At 37.7% G+C, this 17120-nt stretch overlaps 1 protein-coding gene across 5 annotated transcripts in view; it reads left to right on the forward strand.

Moving 5' to 3' along the window:
* Positions 1–17120, forward strand: part of GABRB1 (gamma-aminobutyric acid type A receptor subunit beta1) — a 121007-nt gene that overhangs the window by 75107 nt on the left and 28780 nt on the right. For all 5 annotated transcript variants that reach the window (XR_015803084.1, XR_015803083.1, XM_088163324.1 and 2 more), the window contains exon 4: positions 13684–13766. Coding sequence is in view for 3 of the 5 variants with exons in the window: in XM_088163324.1 (XP_088019450.1) it covers positions 13684–13766 (83 nt within the window). In the remaining 2 variants the exon portion in view is untranslated. The remainder of the gene's footprint in view (positions 1–13683; positions 13767–17120) is intronic.

A 17120-nucleotide genomic window follows, 5' to 3' on the forward strand; every position in this document is an offset into this window, starting at 1 on the left:
ACAGCAGCCTCTCCCACAAGTATTTTGTACCCATATAATTTCACTCTTGTGGTCGTGAATGATACAGATATAAGGTTTAGTTTCCAGATTAATCCTTGAGGATATTTTGTAGGTCTCTCTATAAGCTGGAAATGTTTTCTCAATGGCATTGGAAGCTTCTATCTTCTGTGAACATTGAGGTGATGGCTGTTTGATATATATGTATGAGCTTTCACTCACTAGTGATCTTTTATTCCATTTTTAATTCCTTTTTTCTGTTATTTCCTAATGGCAAAATGTCAGGCTTATGTTTAAGATGCCAGTGAAAATATCAAAGCATTTTCTTGAGAAAAAAATCAAAGGCCTGCATGCTCACAAGATTATAAGTAAATCTGCCTGAATACTGCACAGTGCTGTTCAGGACTTTTTGCTTTCATGGGGAATAACTCAATCTTCTGCTATACTCAGTCACCTGTAGGAAATTTTATCAGTATAAGCAAATTATTTGCTAAATTGAAGAGCTATTAGCATACTCAAAGAGAAAGTCTTGGCCATACCAAGAGGAGTTTAAAGATCAAAGGAAAAAACTTATCGCAGTTCTTAGTATGCCAGGTATGCGCTTACTTTGTGTAAAGGTAACAATAAGTAAAATGTATATGTAAATATTTTTCCCTTCCAAAGCATCTTTAAAGTAGATGCAGGAAAAATGTATGAAACTAGTAGAAGATGCAGCATACGAACTTTAAAATGCAACATTTCCAAACACATTTTAAAACCCTTCTCCTGTGAAGGTTTCAAACTCATCCTTCAATACAAAAATCAGGTGTCCATTGAAGGAAAAGAAATAATTTGGTGAAACCTCTTGGCACTAAGCCTTAGCAATAATATGTTATTTAGCCACTAGACTTGGGAATAATAGCAAAATATTATATAGGATGGTAAGTGGAGGGATGAGAGTTACAAAACCCTACAGGTTTACACAATATCTTTCATAGTTTTCTGCATCTTTATTAGTTTATCTTAATGAAAGAATGTCCATATAATTTATTATGACTTACATCATCAAAACAGTTCAGGGAAGAACTTCTGAACTATGAAATTCAACAGAGAATATGACACAGTAGTGAAGTAGCAATGCCTTACTGTATTTCCCTCTTGTCCTGTGAGGAGAAAAAAAAATTTAAAAAAGAAAATAAGTGAAACAACACAAAGTGAGAATTTAACACCATAAACAACCTGGTTTTTATCTGAAAATTATCTTGACTACCCAGACAACATAAGCAGAAAAGTTAGTTTGTTTTATAAGCTTCAGTCTTAATTCAGTATTTTTAACATTATCGAGTATCTCTGTCAACTAAGGAGATTTTTACTTGTTCTGTCCTTATGAACACTGCACAAATAAAGGCACTGTAGCATTATAAAGAGCCTATTGTACAGTGCTCTTAAAAGCTAAATATAGAAGAAACAGGCACAACAACAGATACTGACTGTGAAGAATTACACGTCAACGACTTGTAGAAATCAAATGCAGACGTGTTGCTAGGAGAGAACAAAAGCCTGCAGAGTCTGAGCCTGCAGAATATTAAAGATCACAGAATCACAGAATATTCTGAGTTGGAAGGGACCCACAATGATCATCAAAGTCCAACTCCTGCCCCTGCACAGGACAGCCCCAAGAGTCACACCATGTGCCTGAGAGCACTGCCCAAATGCTTCTTGAACTCTGTCAGGCTTGGTGCTCTGAGATTACTCGAGACAGGAGGAAAAAGGTGAAAGCCTGATACAGGTCAACACCAAGCCTGAGCCAGGAAACTCAAAAATACACAATTATCTGTCCTGATACTTAAGGAGCTTATGAAAACAAGCCTTGTCCTCATTTTACTCATGGCTTTAGTGCATAAAATGTGCTCATTTTCTTTCTTTTATCAAGGCTTTGATCCTCTCAGCTCAAAGAGCCAATAGAAGAGCCATCCCCACATTGCTCACTTTTCACCATTCTGTGCAACCTTCAGTGCTGGCACTGCCATTCAAACACAGCTAACCTTCCTGATTTTAGTGAAAAATCAAAGTGTTCTTTAGCCAGCCTTTCTCTGACAGTAGTCTAAATGCAATTAATTAATGTGCAAAAAAAATTAATGTGTGAAAAAGTACCAAGAGATTCCATTATTACCTTTTCTTGGATTTCAGATACTAAAACCTGCCAACCCTATAAGTTGCTAAGTGTTAAAAAGTATGACTGTACTGCATAACAAGGCACAGAGTGGGCTACCTGAACTAATTTAAGTACTTAGCTGGACCACTTACTCTCCTACTTTAACAGACCCACCTTTCTGTCTGCCCTGTATTCATCCATTTCAAAAATATTCTGCCACAAAAAGAAATTAGAATGCCTTGTGGATTCTGAGTAGAACTAGGAAATCCTTTCATGAAACTTTTAAAGCCAACGTACATGCTTTGAAATTGAAATGTAAAAAAAAAAAGAGAAGCAAAAAACTCAAGCTAAGATATCATGGGGAAAGCATTTATACATCTATATTATCTATAGAATATACACTTTTCTTTATATTGTGAAATACATATTTTAATTCCCAAATAATATGTATTTAATTCCTGAAATCACTCTGTTTATAACAAATACAGGTTTCTTATACTCTGTTATTGAGGGATGTTCAGGTTGCAGAGGAGTAGTGACAGATGTTGTGCATTCAACATGCTGCTCAGCTATATATCAGTCTGCTGGATCGCTGGTGCACACAGCACTCGATGAATAGAAAAGAGCACCAAGTATCACAGTGTAAAAGAGAAACTATATTTTTGATATAAAGACTATCTAAAACCAAATAAACCAGTATGAAGCATCAACATTGGCATAAGTTATTCTTACCTCTCTAAATATAAATTGTTAAGCAAATAAATAAGCATGTTCTACTCTAGAACCATTTACAATTTTTGTGTCTTTTTCTTCCCCATAAGACATTTTTGGCATACTGAGCTGCTACCCACCTTGTAAAACAGCTATCACTGCTGAAAGACAAAAACAGTGAAAATATTCCCCCCTCAAAAGATCCAGTTACAAAATATTCATCCCCCCCACCCATTGAAATTTATCAATACTGCTTCAGTTAACAGACATTTCAGGATAAAAATATCTCATTGGCACAAACAACGATTTTCTTTTCAAACTTGTAAGCAACTCAGATGAAATCTACATATGACTCATCAGTGTTGGCAGTCAGGAGATCTAAGTACAAATGAGCAACTCACTCTCTTCAGCTCACTCTCTATCTTATGCAGGCCCAGCTGAAGAACTAGGTTAAAAGGACGAGCTCATATAAATAATTCATACAGAGAAGCCCACATATGTGTGTACATATATATATATATATAATCTCCTAATCCGTGCTGTGCTGGTTTAAGGAGGTCTGTCTCTCCCAGACAGTTACCCATCACCATTTCCCTACTAGAGGGAACAGCTCTCTAATGGATGCTAACAAAGGTTGCTTTGGTGAACACTTCTTATCTATTTCAGCCCCTTGAAATAGTTACTCCTTAGCCAATTTAGCTTCCAATCAACAAAAACAGATTCACAAAAACAATTCAGGGTGTTGTCACATCAGTAACTCTGCTGGTAGACGATAATGGATTTTAGTTTCCATAGGAGGAGAAAATTAAGAATAAAAATTAGAGGATGGGAGTTTCTTCATGTAGTGCTGCTGCACCTGCAAAAGGAAATACTGCTTAACAAGGACAGAGAATATTTTTCACTATCAATCAGTTTTCTACACAAAAATCACATCATCATTCCTCCCAAGTCAAAGATGTGCAAAAGATCAATCAAATATCCTTGTTCACACTTTATACTGCCAGCAGAACCAATATTTTGGGAAAACCAAGAATCCTCTGACTGATGTCCGAATGAAGGGTTTTCATTTCACTTTCAGCTCTCCAAAGGAATTAGTCACCACACACGGTAGATTAACTGCAGCAGCTCAGCTTCTTCAGAGGTGCTCAAGTTTCCTCACATTATATGTATCAAGATATAATTGTGCTGCCAGCTTTGCTGACTGGAATTATTAGTTTTCATATTCAACTACCTGTCTGGAACAAATGAGGTGTACTTACTGTCTGGACAGGGTGGGAGAACATGAGTAAACAGTGAATACCAGAGACTTGAGGAAAACACTCAGAAATCAATCACACTTTGTATTAAGGATTGCTTGGCTGGTCTGTAAAGGCTTGATTAATCTAAGAATTCTTTGACAAAAGAGTATTTTAATGAGGTCTTAATTAGGTCTTAGAGTCAGTTACAAAGTAGTGTCATACCATAAGATGCCATTTAATGCTGTTCTCTTTCCTAGGTGATAGATTTCATAGGTGAGCTCATTATAAAGAAGCACAGCCATATAAATAACTACAGATTCAAGTGGAATCTGTAGTTATTTATAACATTTCCTTTGCCTCAGGCTTCCTTCTGCTTCTCAATTTTCTTTCTCTTATTACAGGACCCCTATAGAAAATGCTGACTTCCCCTTCCCTCTCTGTTGCACTCTCCTAGGAGCTAGTGTAGTTTCAAATGATGTACAACATAAAGTCCTAAAAATCTCGAGCCAAAATTTTCTGTAATTCATTAGTTTCTAGTTTTCTCCTCTGTGTAGCTAAAAAAAGAAGCAGGACTCACCTACCATCAGCAAAGCTAGCAGTTCACATCTTAAATAGATGCTTAACCTGATCAGGCATCTGTATCCACAAACAAACAAACAAGCAAAAACCAACCAAACAAAGAAACAACAGAAGTGTGGTCCCTGAAACCACCAGCTGTTTTGATCAAGCACATCCTGAAGCCTTCCAAACCAGGCTGCATTTGGAAGATGTTGCCTTGTTTCTGCTTCTGTCAAAGAAGAGGGGGGACAACTGAACGTGTGCATGTCTTTCTTTCACACACAATAAGTATGCTGGTGTCGAATTTTGTTTTATTTTGAAAAAAGCAACAACAAAACAAATAACCCAAAAGGTGACCATACCGGATGGCACTAACATCACTAGCAGACTTGTATTCTCTCCTGGGCAGGGTGTTTCAGTCAGTGGATGTTATCTGCACCTTTCTAGCATTCAGTCACTTTTAGAAGGTTTGCATAACTTGAAAAAGTTACAGATTTATCACTTTTTTTTTTTTTAATTCAAGGCAGATTGAAAACCAGTTATCTAACTTTATTTCTCTCTTGGACCTTCCTTTATGGTAAGCACTTCCCATCTGGCTCACTCTTTTTATCTTGCAACATACTTGCACTGTCAAACCAAATTACTATTTGTAGTAAATTTCAGCTCCAAATCTAAGGCACTTTTTATTGAAGTATCTTGTTTGCCCTGGTATGGTTATAGCCCTCTTGGGATTTATATTGAAAAATTTATTTTCATGGGTTTATAGCTGTGCAGTAAAAATTCTCATTGCACTGAAAGTTGGCTTAGAAGCATCAAATACAGAGCATTTTTTTAATATTGGGAAGGTTACACTGCAAAATTTTAGTGATTTTTTATTATTATTTCTTGATATTTACAAGCATCTCCGTTCTTCCACTATTCATCTTCATTCTACTCTGAACTATTTCTAATGCACTACACTGAACAGAGTAAAGGTCTTACATTATCTTTTAAAAGTAAATATCTGGCTTAAGGTTTTGATTTTAGAAGGTTCTAATTCAGTCAGAACAACATGTTTTCTCACAGACCTTTTGTCTCACCACCTCCCTTCTCATTTCCTCCCTTTATGAGCTCTCCCTTTCCCATTGCTTCCCATTGCCACGCTCTGCTGGAGATTGAGGCTCTCCAGTTTGTCTGCATTTTGCGTAATTTCCCCGCCCCATCCCTAGTTGGTGATAGTACTATGCAGCTATTTAAGTAACTATGTGGCTGTCCTCGGAAGCAGAGTTCTGGCAGCTGGAAGATTGTTCATTACGGGTTTAAGCAAAAAAATGATGAATTTAGTGACAGTTACTTTGAGTGCCAAGGTACCTCTCCCAAGACAACTGAAATATGATGTCCCCTTCCCCAAAATATTTTCATGCCACAGCATTCTAATTGCAAATTATGTAACATTTGAGACACTCCTACTTTGCACTGACTGTAGAAGTCAACGTTTTCTGTGAAAAAACTATAGGGGGGGAAAAATGTTATCTACAGCTCCGGGGGTGGGGGGGAAGGAGGGAGCGGCAAACTTTTTAAAACAATTGCCAAGCAGGACATAAAATACAAAAGCACAGTGTTCCCATAAGCATTCAGTAACACCTGCTTAACACACCTGGTAACATCTATTTGCATTCAGAACAGAGGTCAAAGGTGGGAATGATACCATAAGCTGACATTTTACAACAAAAATCAGAGTAAGAGAGAGAATTCTGCTTGAAGACATCACTTGCCACAGGCAGTTCTTAGGCAGTATTGTCCTATAGATCACAACACAATTATCGCAGGGTGCTGCATCCGAATGCCTTCATCACAAAACCCATAAAGCTCCAAGAGATTGCTGAACCTGGAATACTTAAAGGAAAGCAGTGACCTTTTCCAGTAAACAACGCTTCATCATACAAACAAACAAACAAACAACAAAAGAGCAGCAAAGGAAGTAAATACAACATGTAAGGGGCGGGTGTAGAAAGAATGAATAGCAAATGGTAGCAGATTTCAAATTCACAGTCAGTTCTGTCCGGCAGAAGAGCATTTGACCATTGCATAGCTTTGTAGGCACAAAACTGACATGATAAACCAGTGCCCGGATCATGGTAAAGAATACTAATTGAAGAAAACTGAAGTGACCACAGCAGCAAGACTAGGCACATCCTCACTCCAATCAACACTTCCCGAATCAGACCCACTAACTGTTTGGGCATATAAAGACACAGTCACAAACTATTCTTTCTCTGCTCCGTGAATGTCACACTGTGCTCACTGCACACTTGCCCCTGCCTGAGACTCAGTGTATACCACAGGATTAGCTCTGCTGCTGAGATAGACAGGGAACATTCTTTAAGAACAGAGTTTTGACTCTTCTAGGACTTCTGTCTCAGACAAAGCTCAGGCAGCTTACCAGCAATGAGCTGACCATGGCAATTCCCTGGTCGTGAATATTCCCACTGATATGGGAATAACTTGACAAAATTAATTGTGTGGGAGCACTGCCTTCATCAGTTCTTCATCATCATTACTCTCTTCAAATATGGTGCTATTTATCTTTAGGGCCAACACTGAGCCCAACTGATGAACTGATTCAAGAACAATAGTCAATTCAGGCAAATTCTGCCTCATTTGTCTTGGCAGCTGTTGAGTTGATATAACCAGGGGAAAATAAGAATGGGATAAGGAGTGTCTCAGAGGACCTACAGGACAACATGGCAGCCCAGGCAGACAGCTCAGTAGTTTCTGGGGAGAACACATGTGAATAGAAAGAGCAATAGGAGCAGTCATGCTTTCCTTAAGTTGTTCTTTTTTTTTAACATTCTTATTTCAAGCCAATGCAGTTGATTGATTTGACACCCTGCAGATTAACTTTTCATGCCTGTCTTTTGCTTGAAAACAGACATTTGTATTTACACCTCAGGGAAAACCCAGTATTCCTCCTCTACATTTGACAAGTCTATTCAGTCTCAGGAATGTTACTAGCTACAGAGGAAAAGACAAACCCAGAGTGATTTCTCCAGGTCTCAGCACAAATCCTTGACCATTACTATGCTGGTCAGTGCTACTATAAATTATCTCTTCTAGCTTTTTTCAATAGTTTGTTGTGGTTTTGTTGGGGGGTGTTGTCGCTGACCGCTGCAGCTCTTTTTATCTTAAAAGTAATGTTTCAGCCCTTGAAAGACATTGCAAAATTCGACCACGTGTCCTGTTCTGGCTGTAGCTATACTAGTTCAAGGCCTTGATACCTGAGGCAACCACCATTATTGCTGAGCTGCTCACATTTCATTCAAGGTTCACTGTGGACAACTAAAGGGACAAAGATGAAGGAGAGTCAAATAAAACACTGGCAAGTTCAGGGTATTGCTAAAATACAATAGAAAGCCCATAGTCTGACCCATTTTTCCCTGCCTAATCTTTATGTGACCTTAGTATAACAGGTCACTTTACCCAACTTTATATAGGTCTTTGAGCTGTGTCTTTCTCTTTACACATCTTCCTCATGGTCCTTTTTATTTTGTCATGGTTATTCAACTCCGCTATTTCTCTGAGCAAGATTAAAAGGGAATGTGTGTTGTACTTTTTAAGCTAAATCATACAAAAGCTTTCTCTATAAATTGAGTGTTACCTCAAAGTAACTGCTACAGTCTACAGCAGTGACCTAGCAGTTGACAGCTTGTCACCCTACAGTCACAAATATATGTCCTACTGGGAAAATTAGCTAAACTATAATAGTTTTCCAATTAAAAAAAAAAAAAAAAAAAAAAGAAAAGAGAAATGTTTTCACATGCTAGTATACTCATACCTAAAACTAAGGACCCAATATTGCAAATTTTGGCTTAGGACCCAATATTGCTCAGGACCCCATACTGCAAATTTTCTCTCAGCTTCTAATGAGATTTGTGAAAGCATTATTATTTAATCACCTTTTGGCCCTTGCCTATTTTACTAATACTCATAATTCCTCTTTTAAATATAATTTAATAGACTTTAATGGAACTTGACCAGACAAGCAGCATACAGGCTGTTGAACACAGATTTCCCAAGTGAACACAGCACTGTATAAAATGCCCAATACCAAACCAATAATGCTGATGCTCAATGTACACCCTGCAAGTAGGCTGTTCCAGGCAGTAGAGTTGGGCATGTTTGCAGGTGCAGAGATGACATTTCTCCCAGGGTCAAGCACTCAGACTGTGCTTGGAAATTTATGGTGTCAGCAGGTATGATAACTTGCAAACCTTGTACATGGCCTGGACAGGGAAAAGATTTTCAGATTAAATGTACATTTTTTTTCTGCCTTCCTCTATTCCTTCAATAACTCTCCTTATAAGACATCCCCACTCAATCTTAAACATCAAGATTCTTCCACGTTTCAGAAAAATTAAACCAGTTATGCCAGGGATAGAGATCTGGGTTCTGATGTTCCTAGGGGACTAAGTTCCCTGATACCTGTGAAGTTAATTTAAACACTGATTTAATAAAAGCCATTTTTTACGTGGAATATGAAAGTCTACTTCCAGCAGGTACTAGAGCCCTAGCACTGCAATGGTTAAGGGAAGTATGGTTATTCTTTTTCTGATTTGAGGATTTAATTTAGCTTTTAAGGAAAAAAATTAGTCCATCCCAGTTCATATCTTCATGTACATTTATAATTTATGGTCTGTTGATTGACAGAAAAAGAACAAACATATTAAAATTTGATACCTGACCTCCAAATGAAGGAAACATTTCACAATAGAATTTGCATTGTTTAGTTCTCATCATCTTCACATTTAATTATTATTGCTGTCTTAAATATTGCATCTATTTCTTGTCCAGGAATTGAGGATCAGCTTTTTGACAGCATGCTGAAGGAATTATCTAAGTACTGAACCATAAATCCACTTCCTGTATTCATTCTGAACTTACTGTAACTGCTCATTGATGATTTAACTCAAAATACTAAGCTTTAACATTTGTTCCTACAAAACCTGCTGCTCTTCAGGGAAATCTCTGACAGTATTACTTAAGGAAGTAAGTTTTGCAAATAATGTACATCATTTGGCTTATAAATATAATTTTATTTTTAGCAAAAAATTACTTTATACAGTAAGAATATGATATTCAGAGAATATAGCATCAAAGTAAAAGCTAAGCAGTGGATCAAATAATTTGAACCCCAAGCCACAATTTCAAAAAATTAAATCAGTTTATTTTGCTTTTATGCAAATACTATTTATCTTGCCTGTTGGCAGTTCAGACTTCATTCCATCTCAGAATGTCTGAGTACTGACATGAGTGAAATTAAGTAGCATAATAAAATATCTCCACCTATCTGCTTGTCTTCTTTGCATAATCCCATTTTTAGCATTTGTATCCAAATTATTCTAAAGAATGTAAGGATAGTAGAATATAAGACACTGTACAAACAAAATAAATTAGCCCCAACACCTGATTTTGAAATGTATTTTAAGAATGGAAAGCCTGGAAAAAACATATCCTACTTTGAGATATAAATAGTTCTGCTTCAAGTATAGGATTAATGCTCCACTTAAACATTTACAGAGCCTCATGATATTCTACCATTGCCACAAACTGCTTGTGCTAAGGGCCTTTCAGGTCTAATCCTCTTGAACACAGATTTATTGCAGCTTTGCCCTATCTTCAGAGTATTGCAATCTCCTACCTCCTATTACACCCCTTTATTCTGAATTTGAATGTCTTTATTTTTGATCTTCTGGTGCATGTGCAAGCCATCAGTTACTCTCTCCACCCAGAGAGAGTACAACCACTAACAGGTCTGGGATTTATTTATGCTATTTATAATAAAATATTTGATTTTTTTTCATCAAGACAACAATTACTATGATTGCATGTGGGTTTAATTTATCTGCTTAAATAAGTTTTGTGGTTATCCAGAGCATAATGTCACTAACAATTTTACAGAGCTGAGCTCTATCAAGACTGAGAAACATGCTTGAAAGGCAAATTTATGAGCTACAGGTAATGAAGGTTGCTGAATTCTAAAGCACTGCTGCAATTACATGTAGCTATTTTCAAGGAAATCTGATTCTCAATAAAGTTTAAGCACCTTCAGCTTTAGGAGGGACCATATTGTGTTGGCACACTGGTGGAGAAGACAGATGTCAGAAATACAATGTCAGGGGAGAAGATTATGTAGAATATTTAAATTTCAGTTATAAACAATTGCATTAATTACTACTGCACTATCAATTTACATTGATGATATAAAGAACAGCTAATTGCTGTTGCTTATGTAACTTATGTAAAATATGCAAAACTGCAGAAGTCAATCATATAGATACCCTGCTGTTATTAATAACTGGTCTGGTTATCACAAATGAGTGGTTAGGATGACTCAAAAATTGCTGTCAAATATATTAACAAAAGCAAGTTTAATATAAATTTATACAACTTCACAAAGTACTATGGAAAGATTTACTCTGTTACTTACTACACAGATGAAGCATACAAATGAAAATTGGATTAGAATCAGTTTAGAATGATTTGCACAGAGACAGGAATAAAAAAGTGTGCAGAAGAGGATGTGTGACTTATTATAGATCCAAGATGGCAATATTCATGCTATATTTGCTATAGTGTGTTTCAGTCACTTCACACACACAAACATCTAGAGACACGACGTCTGTGTCTAAATAAATTTACAGATATATCTGTTAAAAATTACCCTCAAATCCAATGAAATATTAATGTTAAATGCCTTGTCGTTTCTCTGTGGGTAAGACTTGAGCTTTGAGGAGAGAGTAGGGGCGTCAGTGAGGTCCCACTGTGAGTTTTCAGTGATGGTCCTGCAAGTATAGCAAAGCTCTGAGAGGAGTTCCTCTAAGAGAGAGGTGCATCCTCTGCAGTCCAGAAGAGCTCAAAGGGCAACTCTTAGAACAGCTGCTTAGAGGGTCACAAAATGCTCGGTTTTAGTCATTAGTGAGTTTCTATCCTGGCTGTAATCCAAGCTGGCAATACTGGAGCTCTTAAAAAGGTCAGTAACGATGGTACTGTTCTACTCAGGCTACAATTCAGGTAAATAATGTTCCAAGACTGTCAGAGGACGACTGATTATCTCATGCTCCCCTCCTTGGGGAGGCAGCAGAACTCCCTGGTACAGAGAGTGCCACCCCCGCCTTAGCTGTGCAAGAATTTCTGGCACAGTCAAGGTACACTTCACCACTCAACTCATTGCTCAAAAGCCAAGTGGGAGTTCCTGAGATCATAGAGCAGCCTGAGGAGGTAGCAGGGGGAGTGCTACCTCACCACAGTGGTTTAGAAAAGACTCTGGTTGATATAGGTGAATTAAATTACCATAAAGGCCAATTTATTAATTGGGAACAAAACATTTCCCTATGAAACCTTCATTAAAAAGCATTTAACTGTGACTAATGTTAGTACATTGTTATGTGTGATCTTAAATACTATTAAGCAGGTGTCTGACAAATGAGTGTCTTCTCAGTGCCTGTCAGTTAGGTATAATTGATACATGACTAATCTAAATGAGGTCCTACCACAGCTGAAGATTTTTTTTATGGCAAATGTATTTTTATGGCAAGTATATTTTTATGGCAAATGCACGTTGAGACACATGCATTTCTATTTAATGTGACAAAATCAGCCTGAAAAAAGGTATTGATGCACCATTTTCATGGTTCTTTACACAGTATTCCAAAGCAGTTTCATGGTCTGGTTCTTCCTACAGCCCTTGCTAGATGTTCCTTATACTAGATATGACAGACGGATTTTGCAGACTTAGGAAATTTTGAGGAATGTCACAGAAGTAAAACATGTGGCATTTTTTTCCTTTTTAAATTCTGTCGGTTCAGTGACAGCAAGGATTATCACCCCAATACAGCACGTAAATGTGCGTGACTTTCAAAAGTAAAATCTCAAGATGTGTTCCTTTGGCATTCATTAACATGGAACTGAAACAAGAAGACCAAATCCAGATCAAAAAAAGAGGTTATCTGCCTTAATCTGGTATACATCATTGGAGAGAGAAGGAGAGATACCAATAAAATTAGAAGACAAGTTTGCCCATTCACAACTTCAAATGTTTTTTGAGCATTTAAGAACCCATCTATCACAAAAAAAAAAAAAAGAAAAAAAAAAGAATGTGATAACTCACTTTTGTGAGTTTGAAAACACTGATCTAATTGTCTTTCTCAAAGAGAGCTTTAAAATTTGACCCCCATCCTCATGAAGTCATTTAACTTTCCTCCCACACAGTCACAGACTTATCATCAAACATTTTCTCACATGTTCTTGTGATTTATGGTCTAACAAGGGAGAGGAATTGCCTAGCAAAAAGTCTTAGGCTATGGAGAATACCTTTAGAGACCAAATATCGACTCATATGCGCTCTAGAAGAGGTAAGGATGTGAAGCATCCAGCCTGCAATCATAGCTGCTCTCAATGTTCATGAAGTAACCATTGTACAACGTTGTATTTCACTAGTGTTTGATTGCCTCACACCATTTTTAAGAGATGATGTACAATTATCATAGTTAATGATAAACTGATTGTGAAAGCATAAAAATAAGTAATAAGGTATTATCAGGTATTCTACAGCATGGATGAAAGTGCACATACCTGTCAGACAAAATTAAAACAGCAGTAAGTGACAATGAAATGGGAAAAGAAAGATATCAGCAGTATGAGTTATAAATAAAACAATTTGTTAAACAATTTGAAGACATCTCAATTAAGAACATTTTAAAAAAAGGTGTCTAAGTAGAAATCTCACTGAATGTTCTTCAAAACACTGTACACTTTTACACATAAACTTTTGAGTCAAAATCCTTCTCTACAATATTCAGCATATGGTCTTATTCTTTATGCTGTAACCAGTATACTGTGCTGCATAAATTAATCATGCTTTACAAGCTCTATAAAGACTGCATGCCAGGAATTCAAGTGTATTCTGTATTTAAACAAACAAAAAACCCACTGTAGAAAATCTTGCCATCTAAAACAAGTAAAATGTGGTTTCAAGTCTCATTATTTTTTTTCACCCTCCTCCTACAGGATCACAACAACAGCTGCTTGCATGATGGATCTACGCAGATATCCTCTGGATGAGCAAAACTGCACGCTAGAAATTGAAAGTTGTAAGTTACTGGGGGGAAAGGGTTGGCCAAATGACAGCTGAGAACTGAACGACATTCACAGGGCAGGCAAAACAGGAGCAAGTTGTTCAAATACTATGGGTTCAGTGAGCTTGCACACTGAACATACTAAATGTATTTCTGTAATACACAAGCTAAATTGTGTTTCATTTATAATACTGGTTGATCCAAGCTTGTAAGATGTTGACAATCTCTTGTCAAGGAAGGGAGAAGGATATTTTTTGAAGATTAGTTCAGAGAACAGCAACCAAGCACTGTCCATCTTCAGTGCCTAATCACTGCTGAACCTGGAGTAATTACTTCACCTCAGCACATTCATCTCGATTGACATCTGTCCCACGTGGTGGTGGCAGGACTGATCAATTGCTGTTACCAAATCATTTGGAGGTTATAAAAGGAAACAACTTGATCCTTCAGCACCGAGGTTAATGACAACTTTGTCATTGTCTTCCATGAGCATAGGAACATGGCATGCACTTACGAATTTTTGTTATTGTCTCTTTATATTTTATGATGGCAGCTGTTAGAGAAGTGCCTGTGAAGGTTTTTGAAAATAATCTTTATTATGCTGGCCATGTAGTTTCCAGTGTTTCCCATCATGCCACTGATCTCCCCAGTCACTTTCTGCTAGTTCAAAACTCAGTCCAAGTATCACAATCCACCACTTTACAAGACCTAAGAAGCTGCTGGTTAACATGCATGGTTGTCTTCCCATACTTGAGTTTTGCAGTCCCCTGCCTTTTTTTGGCAAGAAAAAGTTTTCTTGCTTGCTGATGCTTGGCTTATCCTCTGACTTAAACTTATTAAGGCATGTAATGGATGCTTTTGGAGAATGAGTCAAACTTTGATTTTCAAAATACAGCACATAACACTTCTCCTCAGTCACTTTTCCATCTGATTAACAGAGGAAACGGATATCTATACAATACCACAGCAACCAAAATGGGTGATGATAGTGAAGCTGCCTTCATATTGAACACATACCTAGTTTATTTGTTGGGAGATAGTTGATTTGAAGTCCCCAGGAACATAAGCATTTATCAGCTGGCATATATCAGCCCAAATAATGAAACTAGACTGATAATTTACTGGTTTATATCTCTTTTTTTCACAAGCTTTCACATAAATGAAGCTTTGTAGGGATAAATGTTCAGTGAGAATGGATTTTACACTACCACTGAGACCTCATCAAGAATCAAAATTAGCATCAGATGGAATAAGCAATTAAAGTGCTAACACAATCAGGGATGAGAGAATACCATATCACTCGTGTGGCTAGTCACACATGCTCAAAAGAAAATTGCTTTTCAGACCTTTTGAACACTTACATAAATAATTCATGTCTCTAGAGATACATGTTGATATGTTAAGACCTGTTGATCACAATTTGCAACAGGTCAAAATTGGAGAGTGAATTACTTCTCATGAATATTTAGGTCAGTTCTACTAACAAGTGAATGATTTTCCGAAAGCACAGATGTGCTTACCTGCTACTGGAAGCCCACAGGCAGTAGATGTGTCAGGGGCCTTTGACAATTGTCCACCTAAAATATACTTTCTAATGCACCACAGTTCTTCTCATCTGCATGTAATTGAAAATTATTGATCATGTGTCCTGGACACATAAACTAGGACATCACATTTGGAAGAATAGAGTTCTATTGCCTGCTTCTTTCTTAGGCATTTGAGTACAATCTGGCCAGAGTACTCTACACTCAGTAGTGCCCACTTATCCCCTTGAGAGTAATGAAGGGACAGAATGGAAAAGGGTGAATAAAGAGGTGACCACATGACCACAGCTTCTCTGCTCATGCCATGTGTATTAGGCATGTGGCATTTGCTTCCATGACAGAACCAGTTTATAAGACTCCCACCCTCAAGCTCTCCTTCCAACTCCTGCATCACCCTTCAGCTTCTGTTCTGTTTCTATTGTGCCAGTACATGAATGTTCACAGAGTTAGGTTGAAAATGAAACTGTTTCTATTTTTTTTGGTCAAAGCAATATCTCTTTGATAGAAAGGCTTATCCACCACAATTTTGGAACAGAGGGGAATTGAATAAACCCCAGGACAGAACTATTCCTTAAGTAAAAGGGCCAAGGATGGTGGTGCTGTAGTCACTAAGCAAGTTTGTGCAATAGCAAGCAGCATTTCTCACCACTAGACAGATGCTGTGCAGTATGTGCACTGTCAAACCATTTTCAAAGCACTGGAAAGTGGACTTGTTCATTTTTATACTGTGCACAGTTATATGGTTTAATCCATGTGGCACCAGCTTCCAGAGCAGTCCTGTTGTACTGTGAGAGGTGCAGAATTTCCTTCATTCCTAAGGGTTGGCAGGCAGGTGGCTCTCAGAAAGTCCCAGGGTGCTTCCCCATTTCTAAACCAAGCAAACTGGAGGCACATTTTCCCTTCCAAAACCTGAATGCTCCCTGGTGCATCCACAACAGCGGTGCAGCTGTGCAGCACTGCCACAGAGTACCAATGCTGAAGCACACACAACCTGACTGTCTTATGAGTTTCCATGAGTTTTTAAGGGTGACTTACTCCTGCTGCAGATGGAGCATGTTCCAGAGGAACCAGGAAGTCCCACAGATTAATTTGTCAAAGAATAGATGAACATGGCACTACTTGTGAGTTATTTCACCTCATAGAGATGCTGTGGTAATTAGCCAAAGACAGTCACTGAAAATCTAAAGTGATAAGAATTGTTCCTTAATAATACTTAACAGTGAATAATTTCAGGCATTGCAAATAGCAGCAAATCAGCTGTGTGACACTGGAATGGAAAAGAGCACAAGAAACCAAATGCTGCACTATTATCAAACCTCTCCAGCAGCACACCGAAGGCATGGATAATGCATGCCTATATTGAGTCAGAAGATTATTTTCATTTAAAAATTGCATTTCCAGCTTTCCTAAAGCTATCTTACAGGAGTGCAGAAGCTATCTATGCTTGGCTGACAATGAGAGAAATGTATACATTTAGGAGGGGAGCATTTTGGCTGCACATGTTCCTTCACACACGTTCTTCACAGTTTTACCCAACCAGTTCACCTTATTCCAAATTGTGCAGTGGAAGATGGGGAGACTATATCAGACATTTTTCACCTGTTCCAGTGTCTAATACCATGATGGCCACTGGAAACTTCTGTGTACAAACTCAAGGGATTTTATAACTGGAACTGCTTCATCAGCAGAGCTGGGATCTGTAACAATCTATTTCTCACAGATTAGCATATACTGAGAAACAGGAGGCTTAATACTTGGCTGGAGGTTACACAGACTGCTTGGCACTGTCACATGAGCTCTGATGGCTGTCAGCTTGGCAATTTAA

Source organism: Sturnus vulgaris, chromosome 4 (assembly GCF_052056855.1).
Source record: "Sturnus vulgaris isolate bStuVul1 chromosome 4, bStuVul1.hap1, whole genome shotgun sequence".
Taxonomy (NCBI): Eukaryota; Metazoa; Chordata; class Aves; order Passeriformes; family Sturnidae; genus Sturnus; species Sturnus vulgaris.